Source organism: Dendrobates tinctorius, unplaced genomic scaffold, assembly GCF_039654945.1.
Source record: "Dendrobates tinctorius isolate UK_male_01 unplaced genomic scaffold, ASM3965494v1 ptg000143l, whole genome shotgun sequence".
Classification (NCBI taxonomy): Eukaryota; Metazoa; Chordata; class Amphibia; order Anura; family Dendrobatidae; genus Dendrobates; species Dendrobates tinctorius.
Genome location: NW_027361810.1, coordinates 17,354,474 through 17,374,217, shown reverse-complemented (window position 1 = coordinate 17,374,217; position 19,744 = coordinate 17,354,474). Strand labels below are relative to the sequence as shown.

General features: G+C 42.9%; 1 protein-coding gene across 1 annotated transcript in view; it reads left to right on the top strand.

The window, feature by feature from the left end:
- LRP1B (LDL receptor related protein 1B) overlaps positions 1–19,744 on the top strand; it is a 1,871,059-nt gene that overhangs the window by 1,757,989 nt on the left and 93,326 nt on the right. Inside the window, exon 75 of the mRNA XM_073545568.1 lies at positions 15,870–16,004. Coding sequence (XP_073401669.1) covers positions 15,870–16,004 — 135 coding nt within the window. The remainder of the gene's footprint in view (positions 1–15,869; positions 16,005–19,744) is intronic.

Here is a 19,744-nt window from a genome sequence, read left to right as displayed (position 1 = left end):
CTCTTGATTCAGCATATCACTTCTTTTAGCATTTATGGCAGTCTGTTAGACGGACTGCGTTACACCGGGGCATAACGCGGTATAACACAGTCCGTTAATGCTGCCATTGACCCCCATTATCGGTTGCATCGCGATGCATGCTGTAAAGCGGCATGCGTTCGCGATGTGCCGTCATTCAGTATCGGAGCCTCGGACGCGGGCTGCAGCCTCCGTCACCGCTAGCACAGTGAGTATAGCATAACGCGATAGTGTTATGCTATACCGTTAATGCAGCCCGTCAACGCTATGCATTGAACGGGCTGCGTTAACGCAATATGAACCTGGCCTTAGGAACCTCAAGTTGCACTTTTGACTCTCTTGATTCAGCATGTCACTTCTTTTAGCATTTTCTCAGCGTTTTTCGCCCACTTAAAGTAATGAGTGTGGAAAAATGCTGAAAAAGCACTGCAAAAATGCAGGTATCAGTTTTCGCTGCGTTTTTTGTGCCGAAACCTGATGAAGTAGAATCTGATTTTTTTTTATGCAATAAAATGTATCAGCGTACACAAGATACAAATGTACCATAGCTGAAAAGCAGCAAAAAAAAAAAAAAAAAATAAGCAAAATCTACTTTTTGAAGCAAGTTCGTTAATGCCAAGAGAGCAGGTTTTGCTTGCGGGAAAAAAAAAATGCATCAAAAATGCAACGTGTGAACATAGACTTATTGTTGACACCCAAAGGTTTAAAACTCTCTTGATCATTTCCATTGGACACATGTGCAGCGGCTTACAAGAGACGTCATTGATTCTTTAAGCTTACACCACCTGGACATGTATATCAGACACTTTTGTTAATTGGCAGCAAGGAGAGATGTTGAAAAGAATAAGAAATTGAAAATGGATCAGAAACGATTTATTTTTCAATTACGTTGAATGGTTGTTAAAAAAAAAAAGGTCCATCAACATAAGGAGGTTAGTAAAGGGAATGAGCTTCTTATAGATATAGAGGTACTGACGCCAGCATCTGAGGACGCAGATTGACATCTTGATATTCATGTATCAGACAAGTGCTGGCCGCCAGGTGTATGGGCCAGATAACAGTCCGGCAAATGGGATGATATAAAGATCATCTTTAAGTGGATCTTCGTCCAGATTCCACTCTGTCTCCCTAAATGTTATGCATCTGTTGCTTTCTGATATGTTTTTAAGAGGCATGAGCCGAGTGTCAAGTCACCAGGAAATTCTGCACCAGATAGTTAATAATAAAGGCAATGTATAAAAAAAAATTGTGATATTAGTTTTTTTATGTGTTTTTATTGTCTGATTGTATTTATTTATATTTTTTATTTTTGTACATGATTATGGGTCAGTCTTCTTGCTTGTTTTTATCAGCAGTTCAGAAATTTGCTTTACCGTAGCCTATATGAACCTGTAAGCTAGAGGAGATCATTGCTTTCTATGGTAGCGATTTGTGGGCATGGTCTGTGAACTGTGCGGTGGTCATTGTGCAGAGAGGGTGGAGGTGGATTCTGTGTTATCTTTATAAATGTTACCTTTTCTTTGTTCTCTTGACTGTGAGGATAATGAGATGCCTTCTGAGAAGTGATCTGTTCTTAACAGGAAGCATCAGTCTACTATGGTGCCGTCACACTAAACGATGCACCAGCGATCCCGACAACGATACGACCTGGTCAGGATCGCTGGTGCATCGCTACATGATCGCTGGGGAGCTGTCAAACAGGCAGACTCACCAGCGATCAGGACCAGCGAGGACGCTGGTATCCAAGGTAAACAGCGGTTAACTAAGCGACGCGTGCGCTTAGTTACCCGATAGTTACATTGGATACTAGCTCCCAGCGTCTGCTTACAGCGCTGGGAGCTCGCTGATCGCTGGTCTCTTGCTGCCACACGCAGCAATACACGCTGGCCAGTGGGAGACCAATGATCAAAAAATTGCCCAGTACACTCCTGCATGATCAGCGATACCCGGCGGGGGGGGCGGTCGCTGATGCGTGTCACACACAGCGATGTCACTGGTGAGATCACTGTGGCATCACAAAATCAGCGATCTCGCTAGTGACCTTGCTGTGTGTGAAGGGGCCTTAAAGGCTTCATTCAGACATTTGTTGGGGTTTTTTTGAGTTCCTGAAAAAGTCCTAGTTTCATCAGTGTTTATTATCGGATTTTGAGCAGAGTGTCATTAGAGTTGTTATTATTATTATTATTATGCATTTATATAGCGCCAATTATTCCATGGCCAAGTTTCATTAATTTATCAGTTTTTCTTGGATTAGGAAAAAAAAAGTTCGGATGCCAACCAAGTGCTGTCCAATTTTTTCCCGTACCCGTAGACTTGCATTGTCCGACGATCTGGTCATTAGCTATGTCTCCACAATTTTGCATGGACCACATGGTCTGACAAAAATTTGCATATGGGAACAGCCTCATTGACTATCATAAGTACGAGAGTGCTGACTGTGAAAAATATGGAATTGTACGGGAAAACGGACATCTGAATTAGCCCTGAGGTTGAGGAGTCAGAGTGAAAACGGCAAGGTTTTGGAATTTGTGTTAAGGCTGTGTTCACACAACCTTATTTCCACGTGCAACCCATAAAAAAATAACAGTACTTGGATCAATGTTAAGTTCAGATGACTGTTTTCACTAACTGAACCTCCGAGTGAAACAAATCCCAGCATATTTCGAATAAGACTTGCCTACTCAAGTCTGTGGATGGTCCAAAAAATTGGATTCCTTACGAATCATCTAAATGCCAACCGATTTTTGTGGACACATTGCAATTCTTTAATATAGTAATCTGTATTTAGTCTTCTAAATTTTAATAACTGCTAATGTATAAAAACTGTAGCCATATGGATATGGAAAATATGGATGAAAAATTAAGGGGATGAAAAACAGCTAATTTTTCTATTCTTTTATTGTATTTCATCTTTGAAAGATAATTACAAGAAAGCTGTGTTAAGCAAAAACCTTTTCTAATAACTATTAATTATTTTCATATTTAATAGTCCTATCATTACAAAGGTGAATGCTATAAATAACCATGCAGTGTCGGATTGGGGTGCACTGAACCCACCACAGTAGATTGTTCTGAGGACTCATCCTCCATTTATACCTAGCTGTTCACATCCATTTCTAATTGCAGTAGTCTTCTTTGATTTTATTGGACACACAGGATGTATCATCAGTAATAACTATTACATGAGTTGTGAAGAATCCCATCAGAAATAGACCCTAGTCACAAGTGATTGGCTCCGAAATCATCTCCAAATGAGGCCTCCTGCTAGAGATGATGATTTGTAATCAACCATGTATTGTGATGGCCAACAGCCTCTCTCGACCCCCTCCACCATTGACATGCTGCCAGAAGTGGTGTCCAACATTTCCGACCCTACTTTCCCTAACATGTTCTGTTGGAGAGGGGTTGACTTACGAGCATAATAATAATAATAATAATAATAATCTTTATTTATATAGCGCCAACACATTCCACAGCGCTTTACAGTTTAACAGTTTCAAAACACAAGTCATAAGTAACAACGTCAACAATACTGTACAATAATTAAAGCAAAATTAGATGACCCTGCTCGTGAGAGCTTACAATCTACAATGAGGTGAGGGAGATATAAAGTACAGGTGTGTATTTACAGTGATGTATTTACAGTGATGGTCCAGCCATCTTGAGGGAGTGAGGGATGGATGGGATAGTGAATGGGCTACACATGCACACTAAAGCCCCTGTTACACACTGCGATATCGCTAGCAATATCGCTGTAACGTCACCAATTTTGTGACGTTACAGCGATATTGCTAGCGATATCGCTGCATGTGATACTTACCTCCGACTGCTCCCCCGCTGATTATCGCTGATCGCGCGAGAAGCTCCTGGACCATTCCTCGTCGGCGACTTCCTGCTGGGCTTCCTGTGGCGCCGACGAGCGACGCGTGGAGCCGGGCGGGAGGACACAGGATCGCAGCGTCTGACAGGTAAGTAGCGATCCCCGACCACAGCTATGTCGCTGGTGAGATCTGCCTGTGTGGCAGCTCACTAGCGACTACCTAGTGATGCACCAGCGATCCTGACCGCGTCATATCGCTAGTCAGGATCGCTGGTGCATCGCTAGGTGTAACGGCACACTTACACATAAAATGACTTTGATTAGGGAACGTGATAGGCTGCTCTGAACAAATGTGTTTTGAGGGAGCGCCTAAAACCGTGCAAATTGTGGATAGCCCTAATTTCTTGGGGTAGAGCATTCCAGAGGATTGGTGCTGTGTGAGAGAAGTATTGGAGTCGGGAGTGGGAGGTACAGAATAGTGCGGAGGTTATACGAAAGTTGTTTGGAGAGCGCAGCAGTCAATTAGGCCGGTAGACAGAAATAAGGGAGGAGATGTAGGGGGGTGCCGCACCATGGAGAGCTTTGTGGGTGGGAACAAGTACTTTGAATTGGATCCTATAATGAATGGGCAGCCAGTGTAACAATTGGTGAAGAGCAGATGTCTCAAAGTACCGATTAGCCAGAAGAATGACTCTGGCTGCTGCATTAAGTATGGACTGGAGAGTTGAAGGTTGAATAACGGGGAGGCCAATTAATAGAGCATTGCAGTAGTCCAGGCGGGAGTGGATCAAGGAAACAGTAAGGATTTTTTGTTTCCATGGTGCGAAAAGGGCAGATTTTAGAGATGTTCTTTAGGTGTAAGCGGCAAGAGCGGGCAAGAGATTGTATATGGGATGTGAAGGAGAGATTGGTGTCAAACATAGCACCCAGACAGCGCACCTGCTGCCGAGGTGTTATTATGGTGATACCCACAGAGAGGGAAATTTCAGGTTTAGGGAGGTTAGTTGATGGTGGGAGCAGAAGAAGTTCAGTTTTGGAGAGGTTCAGTTTCAGATAGAGAGTGGACATGATGTTGAAGACTGCAGGCAGACAGTCACTGGCGGTCTGCAGTACCACGGGGGTAAGGTGGGGGGATGACATGTATAGTTGTGTGTCATCAGCATAAAGAAGGTACCGAAAGCCAAATCTGCTGATGGTCTGTCCAATTGGGGCCGTGTAGAGAGAGAAAAGAAGGGGACTGAGCCCTGAAGGCCTCCGACATTGAGAGGAAGAGGAGATGAAGTGGAGCCAGAGAACAGAACACTGAAGGAGCGGTCAGTGAGATAGGAAGAGAACCAGGAGAGAGCAGTGTCCTTAATGCCTAGTGATACACATAAGATGGTCAAAAATTGACAAGTTTGGCCTATATTCTTGTAAGGTGAATGGCCAGCCCATAGACACATGGCCAGACTAAGTACAAGAAGATCTGTTTTGACCTAGTTAATCCAACTGTTTTCCAAATAGGAGCAAAAATTTAGTAGCATTCACAATGCAAGTACAAACTGGGCAATAAAATTTAGCATAATGATTGAATAGAACCGCTTTTGGGGGGATTCTAGATCTTGCAATTTTGTATTTCTAGTGCCATATATTGGTGTCTGCCCTGCAAGTTAAAGGGAAATGGTAACATTGGATAACACTAATGATCTGCCAATATAGGGTTATTCTTCTGGTTAACAGCATTAGAAAGGTGGATGGCTGCTATACTGAAAGTGCGACTCCTGGGAGAAAATTAACTTTATCCTACCTGGAGCCACCAGCTTTCAGTCAGACAGGTATGCCAGCGTGGCTAGAGTCACTGTTCACAGCTCCGAGAGTGCCAACTGTAAGCACTGCCCCCACATTTTGACTGACAGTCGCCTGTCCAGCGCTATTTCAGTTTTTGCTTCCTATCTGGTCGATTGATCTGTTTTAGTAGCAGCACTTTGAATCATTGCTCTTAAAATAGTTTTCCAGTTTCAGAAAACCACTATATTTCTGCCACAATTCATTCTTAATAAACAAACTGAGATTTACTCCTTGAGTCCAGCGCTGATTCTCCAACCCTGCTCCAAGTGTCTGTTAGTAACTGCTGATATCATGATGACAGCACTGCGGTCAATAACTGAGCTCACTGCCCCAGCACACAGGGTTGGTCACTCGGAGCCATTGATCTCACTGATTGGCCATATGTGTCCACACTTCAGACAATAACAGACACCAGTATATACCATAAATGTCCCTTGAATAGAGGATTGTAGTGGATAACACTGAGCATAGAATATAACCCACTGTTCTAGGAAAATAGTGAATGTCCCACAAAGAAAGTGAAAACTCCAAATAGTAAATGCAACTTTTATCAGATAAATATATGAACACGTCACCAGAAGAAGCAAGGCGAAACACACATCACTGTGGAGAGAAGCGGTGTCTGATAATCTCCCTGCTGTTCATATAAGATCCCATCTCACAGGTAAAAATTTCAAATCTTAATGATCTTTCAGCTAATGGATATTGTCTAACATACAGTATGCGTGTAGGGAAATATGCGTATCCCTTATTTGGTGAGTGATACCTTTCCCTGTAACCACATTGTGAGATAAAAGGAGAGATACAGGGCACATCCACTGTGTGAAATCCGTATAAAAAAATTAAAATTGTGGAACAGTAGGGAAGGTGCTCACCTATTGGGGTTGTGAGGAAGTCACAACACCCATGTACGCTTGAGAAGCAGCAGCAAGTCTGCACAGGGTCCTAGGACAGAATTGCAGAAATGACGTGGAAGTGCAATAAGGACTGCGCTTGCTTCTGGTAGAGTAAAGGGTTCTTTATTCAGCCAACGCGTTTCCTGAGCCTGCTGGCTCACTTCATCAGGGCAGATACGCCCTGATGAAGTGAGCCAGCAGGCTCAGGAAACGCGTTGGCTGAATAAAGAACCCTTTACTCTACCAGAAGCAAGCGCAGTCCTTATTGCACTTCCACGTCATTTCTGCAATCCTGTAACCACATTAGTATATTTAATATCTTCTGTATTTGCATCATTAGGCTGTTTCCGCTAACCTATTTTAAGAATCACCTATGTTTTTCATCTCCTATATTTCTGCAATAAAAGTTGCATTTACGTTTTGAATTTTTCAGTTTTTTGGTGACAATCACTACTGTCCTAGAATAGTGGGTTATGATAACAGCGGTGGAGGCTCAGTTCTTGGGGGGACAGGGCGGAGAGAGTAAGGGGCCTTTCCATTTTCCAGATTGCTGGATTTCTACGAGGAGTATCAATGCCTTCCAATTGTTACTAATTCTGCAATTTTTCTTTACCTTGAACGCATTGTTTGTTTTTTTCTTTTTTATGTACATTGTCATGATCCAGTCCAGAGTTTGTTTTCTGCTGTCTTCTCTTTGGACTGCTCATGCGGAGGTTAATCCCCTCTGCCTCGTTCTGGAGCTGGCTAAGCTATTTCAGTCCTCTGTAGCCTGCTGGCCAGTGACAGCTATACTGCAAGCTTCCAAGCTAGTGCCTCTGACCTGTATTCCTTTAGTGTTCCTCCTGCCCCTGATTTCCTGGACTTGTGTATGACCCGGCTTGATCTCTGGACTGTGCTTCTGGTTTTTCCATTTCTGATACCACACTTTCCGGCTGGCTCTTGACCCTCTGGCTTGTACCCTGACAACGGCTTACGTCTTACATTTCTGATACCACGTTCCTGGTAGGTCCTGACTTCTTGCTCATCCCTAACTACACACTTGCTGTCTCCCTTGGTACTTCTGCTCCTGACAGGAGGAGGAGTGCAGGAGTGAGGAGCGCCTCCTGTGCAGGAGGAGGAGCGCCGAGAGATGGCTGCTCTGGCATGAGGCTCCTGAGTTTTTTAGTTTTTTACCCCGTTTAATTGTTAATTCTCCCTTTGGTTCACTCACCATTGCGTAGCTACAGGATTCGGCAGAGCTGGGAGTAGTGTGGAGACTGCGATCAGCTGGGACCGGTGTCTTTCTGTCCTCGTGGAGCTCCGTGCCTGGATTCAGCTGGGAGAGAGTGAAGCTGCTGGCTGCCTGCCTTGTACCCATTTCCAGCATGCAGATGATCCCAGGATAGGAAACCTGGTGGAGTGTGCGGTGCTGGAGATGTTCTGGAGATCTTGTGATCCAGGTGGAGCTGAAAGGGTGAGCTGGGCAGGTTTGGACTGACTGTTGGCGTGTCCCCTGATGTCCCTGTCTTGTTGCACCCATGCCTTCCCCCCCAGCAGTGCTGGGAGCACCCTTTATGGAAAGTTGTACATTTAACTCTGCTAAGCTGTGACTGTTCAGTCTTTATAGCTACAAGCTGAGTGTAGTCATGGCCACTGCACTCTGTAAACCTACTCTTATGATTTCAAGGGACGATTTATTATTCTGGAATCATCCGCAATTTCTCATGGACTCCCCTTCTTGGAGCATGATTGCTAATTCAACAATTGAGTACATAAAATACATTACTTCTGTGAAACCTGTGGAGGTGTACTGCAAGAGAGGTAGGAGAGGAGGAGTCCTGGCACGCCTTCGGAGGAGAGGGTTCAGAACAGCTCTTCCTTCACTCCTCTTGGCTAATGTCCATTCCTTATTTAACAAAATGGAGGATCTGAGCTTACTTTGTAACATGAGATCTGATATGGCCAATTCAGCTGCTCTTTGTTTTACTGAGACCTGGTTGAATGACACCATCCCTGATTGTAGTCTGGATCTACCTGGTTTTGTTATCTACAGAGCTGACCGTGATTGTGTAGCTTCAGGTAAACAAAGGGGGGGTGGGGTATGTCTCTACATCAACACTAGCTGGTGCTGTGATGTTAACATACTGGGAAAAGGTTGCTCTCCAGATCTAGAGTACCTTGCACTCAATTGTAGACCATTTTACGCTCCAAGAGAGTTTTCATCTATGGTTCTGGTTGCTGTATATATTCCACCTCAAGCATCTGTTAAAGCTGCTATTGGTGAATTAGCTTGCAAAATATCAGAATGGGAGAAAGGATCTCCAGAAGCATTTGTGATCGTAATGGGGGACTTTAACAAAGGAAAACTCAACCTGGATCTCCCCAAATTTACTCAACATATAAACTGCTTCACGAGAGAGAACAATACGCTTGATCACTGCTATACAGTCATAAAAGGGGCCTACAGGGCAGTGAGGAGAGCAGCAGTGGGCTTTTCAGATCATTGTCTAATTCATTTAATTCCAGCCTACAGGCAAAGGTTGAAAACATCCAAACCTACAGTTTATACAAAGAAGACATGGTCTGAGGAGGCAAAATTGCAACTGCAAGCATGCTTTGAATGCACGGACTGGGAGGTATTCCAGGAAACATGCTCGGGTCTGGATGAATGGGTTGATGCAGTGTCCTCATATATCCGTTTTTGTGAAGACACGTTTATTCCATCCAAATCTGTCCACTTTTGGGGAAACAACAAGCCGTGGTTTACAAATAAAGTCAGGTTGATCCGTAAGAGAAAAGAGGAGGCTTATAAAGCAGGCGATATTACTGAATTCAAGAAACTTAGGAACTCGCTATCTAAAGAGATCAAGTTAGCCAAACACGAGTATGCAAAGATTCTGGAGGAAAGGTTCTCATCAAAAGATACTAGATCTGCATGGAGAGGATTAAGAGAGATCACCAATTATAAAAGCCACCCCACTATAGTGAACCCCAGCAGAAGTCTGGCAGCAGAGTTAAATGAATTCTACTGCAGATTTGAGGCAAGCTCTACACACAGTGGCTATTCATCTCTAAGCTCCTCAGTCTGTTCATATAAAGATCATTCATTGTGCAACACCCAAGTAGTGATCTCCGAGGCAGAGGTGATACGCATCCTGAAGGGACTTAAGGTCAAAAAGGCATCTGGCCCTGATGGTGTATCTCCAATGTGTCTGAAAGTATGTGCTACCCAGCTTGCCCCTATACTGACAAATATATACAATGTGTCACTGAAAGAGTGCGTTGTACCTCAGTGTTGGAAAAATTCCACAATTATCCCTGTCCCCAAGAAAGTGGGATCCTCTGAGTTGAACGACTATAGACCAGTAGCACTCACATCTGTAGCTATGAAAGTCTTCGAAAGAATTATGATGTCCCACCTGATAAAATTCACGCAGAAGCTATGGGACCCGCTTCAGTTTGCCTATAAGGAGAATCGTTCGGCAAACGACACTGTCAATCTGGCACTGAAGTACATTTTGGATCATACAGATGAACGGCACTCATATGTCCGGATTCTTTTCATGGACTTTAGCTCAGCGTTCAATACCATTGATCCGAATTTACTTCATAAGAAAATGGTAGCTCTTGGAGTCCCTCTCAACTTATGCTTGTGGATTTATAACTTCCTGACAGCCAGGATACAGAGTGTAAAAGTTGGACCATTCACTTCGGACACCTTGGTCACAAACATCGGGGCACCTCAGGGGTGTGTTTTGTCCCCGTTACTGTTTTCTCTCTATACGAATGATTGCATCTCTTCAGCAGACTCAGTAAAAATCTTGAAATTTGCCGATGATATGACACTGATTGGTCTCATCAGGGGAAATGCTGAAGACTTGTATCGGAGTGAGGTGGAAAGAATATGTGACTGGTGTAAAGCCAATAATCTTGTACTCAACACTAAAAAAACTGCTGAGATGGTTGTGGATTTTAGGAAAGATCAACATGAGATACTTCCAATCTACATCCATGACGAAGTGGTTCTTAGGGTCACAGAGACCAAATTCCTTGGTGTTATCATCTCTCATGATCTTAAATGGGGGAAAAACGTGGATGCTGTTATAAGAAAAGCACAACAGAGGATGTTCTTCCTGCGTCAGCTGAAAAGATATGGTTTGTCTAAGAATCTGCTGATCTTATTCTTTAATGCTGTCATCAGATCTGTGATTTGTTCCTCTCTGATAGTCTGGTATGGGGGAGCCACTGCGCATGACAAACTCCGCTTACAAAGGACTTTCAGAACAGCAGAGAGAATTATAGGCTCCCCCCTGCCTAAAATCCAGGATCTTTATGATAAGAGTATTCGATCCCACGCATTGAAAATTTCATCCGATCCCTCTCACCCGGGACACTCCTCATTCCAACTACTCCCTTCAGGACGTCTCTTCAGAGTCCCCAAATGCAGTACCAACCGCCATATGAACAGCTTCTATCCACTCTCTGTTCAACAATTAAATCGTCATGTGTAGACTATATACTGTATCTGTCTTGTTAGATGTTACTTGTTGTATCTGTTGTTATATATTATGTTGCCTCTTTGCCACAAAGAATTCCTTGTATATATGTAATATGTACTTGGCGATAATAAATTTGATTGATTGATTGATTGATTGACAGTTGCTGACTTCGGCTAGTCTGACTACTCTTTCATTACCTGTGACACCTGTAATGTTGCTCTGTGTTACTATGCTGTGTGTGTGTGTGTGTGCGCAACCTCTCTTCCCTCACCATCACCCCCGGTGGAGTTTGCACTGTATTACACTGCAGCAGCACATTACAAACATCATATTAAGAAGCAATAGTAAGAACCTATAAACAATTCTCCTGTGGTCGATGGCGACTGACTCGATTTACAGTAGGACAATCTTATAAACCAGAATACAAAATGGGAGAGGATAATGTAAATTTGCACAAAGGTGCCCTTTTGGAAATGTTTTTTTATTTTCTTTAGAATGGGGAGTAAATGTCCCAACTTTTTGGAACCATAAAGTATGGGTGATGTGCTCGCCGATGTAAACATTGTCCAGTGATTTCTTCATGTTCAGATATATTATTTTCTGTATTGCATTATGAACCCATATTTTTTTGACAGCTCCCGTATAGTTTTTCTTCCAAACGCCAAGATAGCAGATCTCCGGCTACATCATTACTCTGCATGTCATATTTGTGTATTTTTCTCTAGCTACAAGGGACATATACCTCAACTTATGGCTCAGATAGAAATCCTCAGTACTGAGAATATTTCATTTTAACTCCAATGAAAATTATACACCGGGAGCCCCAACCGCATTGGCATGTATACGGCCGGTCTGCCGCGTGATATACCATCCGCACTGACATTTTGCCTCTTACTAAAAGGTTTGCATTTAAAACTGGAAATATTGTAGCGATGGTCCGGCCGGAGTATTTAGCAAATTATTGCCCTGAGGAAGCACTTTATATTTTCTTCACATCGCAGCAGAATGCCCAGTGCTGGTTTTTTATGGAAAGCTCTGTCTGATGTACTTAATAAATTCTTAAGATTTGCAAAACGTTCCAAGTTGCTGTTTTTTTCATAGAAGTTTCTACAAGATTTAGAAAGTGCGTGCTTTGTATGTTGTAATAAGAATCATAAATGTATTTAAAGGCGCTATGTAAAGAGAGAAACTGTGTTTTTACATCACTCGTTCATTGCACCCATGTGGAATTTATACTCTGCCAGCTATTCCGAGCTATCGGCTGAATGGGCATGTGATTTTCATAGAGAATAGGCCTCTCTGGCAATATGACCATTTTTTCTGAAATCTGCTGTTGGGTGACCAGTGAATGATAAGTGAATGACCATCATATATATCAGATAGTAGTCCATGAAAATTGGGATCCAGTGACTTATTTTGAATGTATAGGAGTCACTTAAATCTTTTGTGTTGACTTAAAGTTAAGGCTTTTAATTCATTTTTTTTAAGTTTTTGTACGGCGGGGAAAAAGATAAGAACTTGGAAATACTCATCAATCACCCGCTGCTCCTCTGTCCCGCTGGTCAAGTCCCCGCCTGTCTCCTCTCTTTTTCTTCCCACATATTTGGCATATGATGGGATGCAAAAACTTATCTAGCAATCACCCACTGCTCCTCTGTCCCACTGGCCTTGTCCCTCTCCAGTCTCCTCTTTTTCTCTTCTTGCATGTTTGGCATATGATTGCATACAAATACTGAGCTATCAATCACTCGCTGCTTCTCTCTCCCCCTTTTCATGCCCCCGCCTGTTTCCTGCCCATCTGTTTTGGCATGTTTGACAAATGATTGCATACAAATACTCAACTATCAATTACTCATTGCTCTTCTGTCCCACTGGTTGTGCCCCTGCCTGTTTCCTCTCCATCTCTTTTGGCATGTTTGGCATATGATTGCATGCACGTACTCTTCTATCAATCACTCGTTGCTCCTCTGTCCCACCGGCCATGTTCCCCGCCTGCTTCCTCTCCTTTTCCAACATCTCTGTCATGTAATTGTATGCATCCAACATCGTTACGATGGTGGAAGATAAAGAGAGGAGACTGGTGAGGGACATGTCCAGTGTGACATAGGAGCAGCAGGTGATCAATTGGTGAATATGTGCTATTTTTTTTTTTTTCACAATAATTGGGACAATTTGTAAACTTAAAGTATGGAGCAGAGAACCCTCTAAAGGGAACCTGCCATACTGAAAAATACAGTCAAATCTGCAGGCACCATGATTTAGTAAAAATATGTTCTCAATAGACTCATATGTATTTTTAGGAAAAGATTAAAGGTAAGAATCAGTTATCACCTATTTAGGTCCGACTGCTGAGGCCTACCCTGAAATTCACCCTACGGCTAATTTTCTATAGGATTCAGGCTATCTCCTACAGTCCAACAGAGTATACCCCATTAATTCATTTAAACATACGCTCATTCTAGGCTTAGAAGTCCAGTGGGCGGTCTTACTTTAGTGACTGATTAACTGCTATCTCTGTATCTGCATACAGGGAAGGCTGTTAATAAGTAGGACCTCCAATTGGACATTGGACTCCTGTATAATTTTTTTTATTCCAAACAAATATATATTAATCTGCCCAGGTCTTTCTGCTCTATGACCAGCAGCCATGCTGTATTCTCAACATGACAGTTTATCCTTAAATATTAAAAGTAAAAGGGTTGTCCGGTCTTAGAGTACAAGTCTGCAGTCATTCTATGTGTCATTCTATGTGACTGCAGATCTGTCAATCCTCACATCATACGCACGGCTCACTGTCAGGATTCTCCAATGCCGGCAAATATGCGACTTGCATTCTTCCGGCCACATTCCGACTAGTCCTGTCCAGCCTAACGTAATACACTTGCATTAATAGAGGCTGCACATGTCTAGTTGGCAAGTGACAGCATACAGTATATCCAAATCACTTTCTTGCAGTCACGCGTCCGCCTCTGAGCGCTGGCAAAGAAGAATTTTTACAATGCGCAGTGCTCACAATGTGAGGACTCACAAGTCTGCAGTCACATAGAGTGACTGCAGACTTGTACCCTAAGACCGGACAACCTCTTTGAATGGACAAAGTTTAAAACAAGCTAATTCTAGAGCAGTAATTTTTTTTCTACCCACTTGAATACCCAAACAAGCATAAAATGAAGGGGTCCTCTTCATAATGTTTGCACAGTTAGTTCTCTTGGAGCATCAGCATTCAGCTTGCCGCCGTTTGCAGAATTATGTTGGAGGAACACAGTTTTGTGAGCAGATATTAATAATGTCATATCTGTATCTAAATTTCCATTTTTTTTATTTTTTTTCCTATGATTTTTTTTGTTGAGTCTTTGCACTTTTTTTTGCCCTATATTTGTATTTTTTCTTGTCTGCTACATTTGTTGATTTTTATTTTATTGGAATAGCATCAGTAGAAACTCTTCTCTTATCTTCCTTTAGGTCTTACATGCAGGTTTTGCGACTGAGCTAAAAAAAAAAATATATACATATCTATCTACACTCACTGGCCACTTTATTAGGTACACCATGCTAGTAACGGGTTGGACCCCCTTTTGCCTTCAGAACTGCCTCAATTCTTCGTGGCAGAGATTCAACAAGGTGCTGGAAGCATTCCTCAGAGATTTTGGACCATATTGACATGATGGCATCACACAGTTGGCGCAGATTTGTCGGCTGCACATCCCTGATGCGAATCTCCCGTTCCACCACATCCCAAAGATGCTCTATTGGATTGAGATCTGGTGACTGAGGAGGCCATTTGAGTACAGTGAACTCATTGTCATGTTCAAGAAACCAATCTGAGATGATTCGAGCTTTATGACATGGCGCATTATCCTGCTGAAAGTAGCCATCAGATGTTGGGTACATTGTGGTCATAAAGGGATGGACATGGTCAGCAACAATACTCAGGTAGGCTGTGGCGTTGCAACGATGCTCAATTGGTACCAAGGGGCCCAAAGAGTGCCAAGAAAAAATTCCCCACACCATGACACCACCACCACCAGCCTGAACCGTTGATACAAGGCAGGATGGATCCATGCTTTCATGTTGTTTACGCCAAATTCTGACCCTACCATCCGAATGTCGCAGCAGAAATCGAGACTCATCAGACCAGGCAACGTTTTTCCAATCTTCTACTGTCCAATTTCGATGAGCTTGTGCAAATTGTAGCCTCAGTTTCCTGTTCTTAGCTGAGAGGAGTGGTACCCAGTGTGATCTTCTGCTGCTGTAGCCCATCTGCCTCAAAGTTCAACGCACTGTGCGTTCAGAGATGCTCTTCTGCCTACCTTGGTTGTAACGGGTGGCAATTTGAGTCACTGTTGCCTTTCTATCAGCTCGAACCAGTCTGCCCATTCTCCTCTGACCTCTGGCATCAACAAGGCATTTCCGGCCACAGAACTGCCGCTCACTGGATTTTTTTTCTTTTTCGGACCATTCTCTGTAAACCCTAGAGATGGTTGTGCGTGAAAATCCCAGTAGATCAGCAGTTTCTGAAATACTCAGACCAGCCCTTCTGGCACCAACAATCATGCCACGTTCAAAGGCACTCAAATCACCTTTCTTCCCCATACTGATGCTCGGTTTGAACTGCAGGAGATTGTCTTGACCATGTCTACATGCCTAAATGCACTGAGTTGCCGCCATGTGATTGGCTGATTAGAAATTAAGTCTTAACACACAGTTGGACAGGTGTACCTAATAAAGTGGCCAGTGAGTGTATGTAAAGAGTTTCAAAACTAACGTTTGCGTTGATTTGATTTGTCGATTTCCGAGGGAGCGCTCACGCTGAATTTTAATTTCCTTCAGAGCCGAGCTTATACAACTGCGAATCCGAAGTAAATCCTTGTGGAGACGATGCCTCCTGCAATCAAACGAGCGCACCTGCTTTTTGTCACTGTAAGACCGGCTTCCAAAGAAACTTAAAGAACAGGCAATGTGAAGGTAGGTGCTTCAGAGCGCTTGTAAAAAAAATTTAAAAAAAATACTCGACGAGCTCGGATGGGAAAAAAAAAATAAAACAAAACGTGATTTCCATTCTAAAAGCTATTGGTTTATTAGAAGGAAAGATGCAGTCTGTCTTCGGGGGACACGTTAATTCTCCGTGTGTAACCTAGGAAAAGAATCGCGTCACATAATGAAGAATTGCTGCAGCCGAAATGTAGAGACGCCGCTTTACACATGAAAGGAATTAAAGAATTTAATTCTGCAGTGAATTAGCGATGCCAATTAATTAAACCGACATCGTAAGATATTGAAGAATTTAATGGCGACGTGCATTACCGTCAGCAAGGCGGTGTCAATATTAACTCGTCTTTTTACATATACATATTGGAGAGGGGGGGGGTGTTAATCCCTGGATGAATTCGGCAACGTATACAAGAAGGAAAAAAAAAAAGTAATTTCTATACTCCTACGTATCTTAAAGCAGCCGGTGTTATCGCACAGAAGCAGGAAGACGAGGATTTAAGTCACGTTCTAGGAATTGTTTGTACGGAAATGCAAAATGGTCTTCAAAAGAGAAACGTTAAAGATGGTTGTGTGGTGGTAGCGCTGCTAATATGAGGGCTTCATTCGTAGAGTCGGTCTTAGAGGAAGTTTGAGTGCGCCTCCATCTGACGCATGGGGGCAGATTTACTGTTAGTCCACGCTCACACGATCAGTATTCGGTCAGTATTTTACATTAGTATTTTTAAATCAGAAGAGGAACAATCAGAGGAAAAGTACCGCATAATAGAAACACGTCACCACCTCTGTATTTATCACCCACTCCTGGTTTTGGCCTATAAATACTGATGGAAAATACTGACCAATTACTGAACGTTCACACCAGCGCACCCATAGACCTGAATGGGTGAGTCTCATCCAACACAGGTGGGAAGAAACTGAGATTTTTTTTTTACATGGAGATTCAGCTCATCTGCATTGCCCCATTGAAGAGCATTAGTCTGAGCGCTGTCTGTGTGTTGTCCACTATTTTTCACGGATAGCAGTCAGACCAAAAATACACTCATGTGAACCTACCCTTAGTGTGCCTAGATATCAGGCAATAAATATGCCATATTTTGGCAAATCCTGCCCTAAATTGTCAAATTTAGGTTTTTGATATTTATTTTGTGAGCAGCATGTTCTGAAGTGGAGAACCTGATTCCCCAGAGATGTTTCATTTGGTCAACTGCTTGCTGTAGTTTCAATATATTCAGTGTTTTATCCTCCAGAGATTATCACGGCAGGACTAGGTGTCTTGTGCTAGTTAGTCCTGCTTATCTGCTGCTAATCTGTACAACCCCGCCCACATCACTGATTGGCAGCTCGCTAACAGTGTACAAAGGAAGCTGCCAATCAGTGGTGTGGGTGGGGTTATACACAGCTCGGCATTCTGAGCACTGCAGCATCTACAGGAGAGACAACAGAGATTCTCTCAAAACTGCACTAAGCAGCCCAGTAAGTAATACATCGCTGGAATCAAGCTCTCATTGCATTTATTGTGGTAAAAAAAGACCTGGAATTGTAATTGTCCTGGTCAGCTGGATTATTGTGACACCAAACATGTATCAATTTCTTTCTATTGAAATGACAAAAAAAAATCAGAAGATTGTAAAAAAAAAAAAAAAGTTTAACTTTGTGTCATCATTTTCTGAGACCCGTAAGGAGGTGAAGTGACCAAACAAAAACAGCAATTCTGGAGTTTTAATTTATATTTTCTCTTTATGCCATTTGCCAATCGGGTTAGTGAATTCAACATTTCAATAGATCGGACTTTTACAATTTTGTTTTTCTTCTTTCTTTATTTTTTAGGAGGTAAAAGAGGGTAATTTTAACTTTTAGATTTTTTAAAAAATGTTTCTTCATGTTTTAAAAAGGTTTTTTCTTAGTCCCTTTATGGGTGTTGCATCTGCCTTTGTTTGATGCTTTATACTATATGCTACAATATAAAAGTATTGTGTTCCTATGATGAGTTTTTGGTGAGTTTTTTACACTGCATATTTTGGAAAAAAAACTGCAAGTATCCTATTTAATTGAATGGGTGCAGAAAATCTACAACATCAAAAACTCATTAAAAACCATCCCTCGACCAAAACTGTGCCGCTAACTATAGACCTGTCTCTAATCTTCCCTTCATCTCTAAACTCCTGGAACGCCTGGTCCACTCCTGTCTTATCCGCTATCTCTCAGAAAACTCTGTTCTTGACCCTCTCCAATCCGGTTTTCGCTCTTTACACTCCACTGAAACTGCCCTCACTAAAGTCTCTAATGATCTGCTAACAGCTAAATCAAATGGTCATTACTCCATGCTAATTCTCTTGGATCTCTCTGCAGCATTCGACACTGTGGATCATCAGCTCCTCCTCACTATGCTCCATTCCATTGGCCTCAAGGTCACCGTTCTCTCATGGTTCTCCTCCTATCTCTCCGACCGCTCCTTTTCTGTATCTTTTGCCGGTTCCTCCTCCTCTCACCTTCCCCTTACTGTTGGGGTTCCTCAAGGATCGGTTCTAGGCCCCCTCCTCTTCTCCTTGTACACTGCCCCTAGTGGTCAAACAATCAGTAGATTTGGTTTCCAGTACCATCTCTATGCTGATGACACCCAATTATACGCTTCTTCTCCTGACATCACGCCAGCCTTTCTAGAAAACACCGGCGATTGTCTAAATGCTGTGTCTAACATCATGTCCTCACTATATCTGAAACTGAACCTGTCAAAGACTGAACTCCTGGTGTTTCCTCCCGCTACTAATGTACCTAGACCCGACATTGCCATTTCTGTGTGTGGTTCCACTATTACTTCCCAGCAGCAGGCCCGCTGTCTTGGGGTCATACTTGATTCCGAGCTTTCCTTTGCCCCCCACATTCGATCACTGGCTCGCTCTTGTCATCTGCACCTCAAAAACATTTCTAGAATTCGACCTTTTCTTACTTTTGACTCTGCAAAAACTCTTACTGTTTCTCTTATTCATTCTCGTCTGGACTATTGTAACTCTCTTCTAATCGGTCTCCCTCTTACCAAACTCTCCCCTCTCCAATCTGTCTTGAATGCTGCAGCCAGGATCATATTCCTCACCAATCGTTACACCGATGCCTCTACCTTGTGCCAGTCATTACACTGGCTACCCATCCACTCTAGAATTCAGTATAAACTTATTACCCTTACCCACAAAGCCCTCCATGGCTCAGCACCACCCTACATCTCCTCCCTTGCTTCAGTATACCACCCTACCCGCGCCCTCCGTTCTGCTGATGACCTGAGGTTAGCATCCTCAATAATCAGAACCTCCCACTCCCATCTCCAAGACTTTACACGTGCTGCACCAATTCTTTGGAATGCACTTCCCAGGTCAATACGATTAGTCCCCAATCCCCACAATTTTAAGCGTGCCCTGAAAACGCATTTATTCAGACTGGCCTACCGCCTCAACACATTAACCTAATCTATCCCTGTGTGGCAGAGCCAAAAGTTTTACCATAACCAGATTTCCCGCATCATGTTCCCACATGCTTTATGCATCCATTAGCCCTCTGTGTCTGTACTGTTACACACTTAACATTATGGCTGGTCCATACAATCAGGGCAACTGCTACCACCCACCTTTCGTGTCTACCTCTTTCCTCATAGACTGTAAGCTTGCGAGCAGGGCCCTCACTCCTCTTGGTATCTGTTATAATCTATGTGATTATTGTTATGC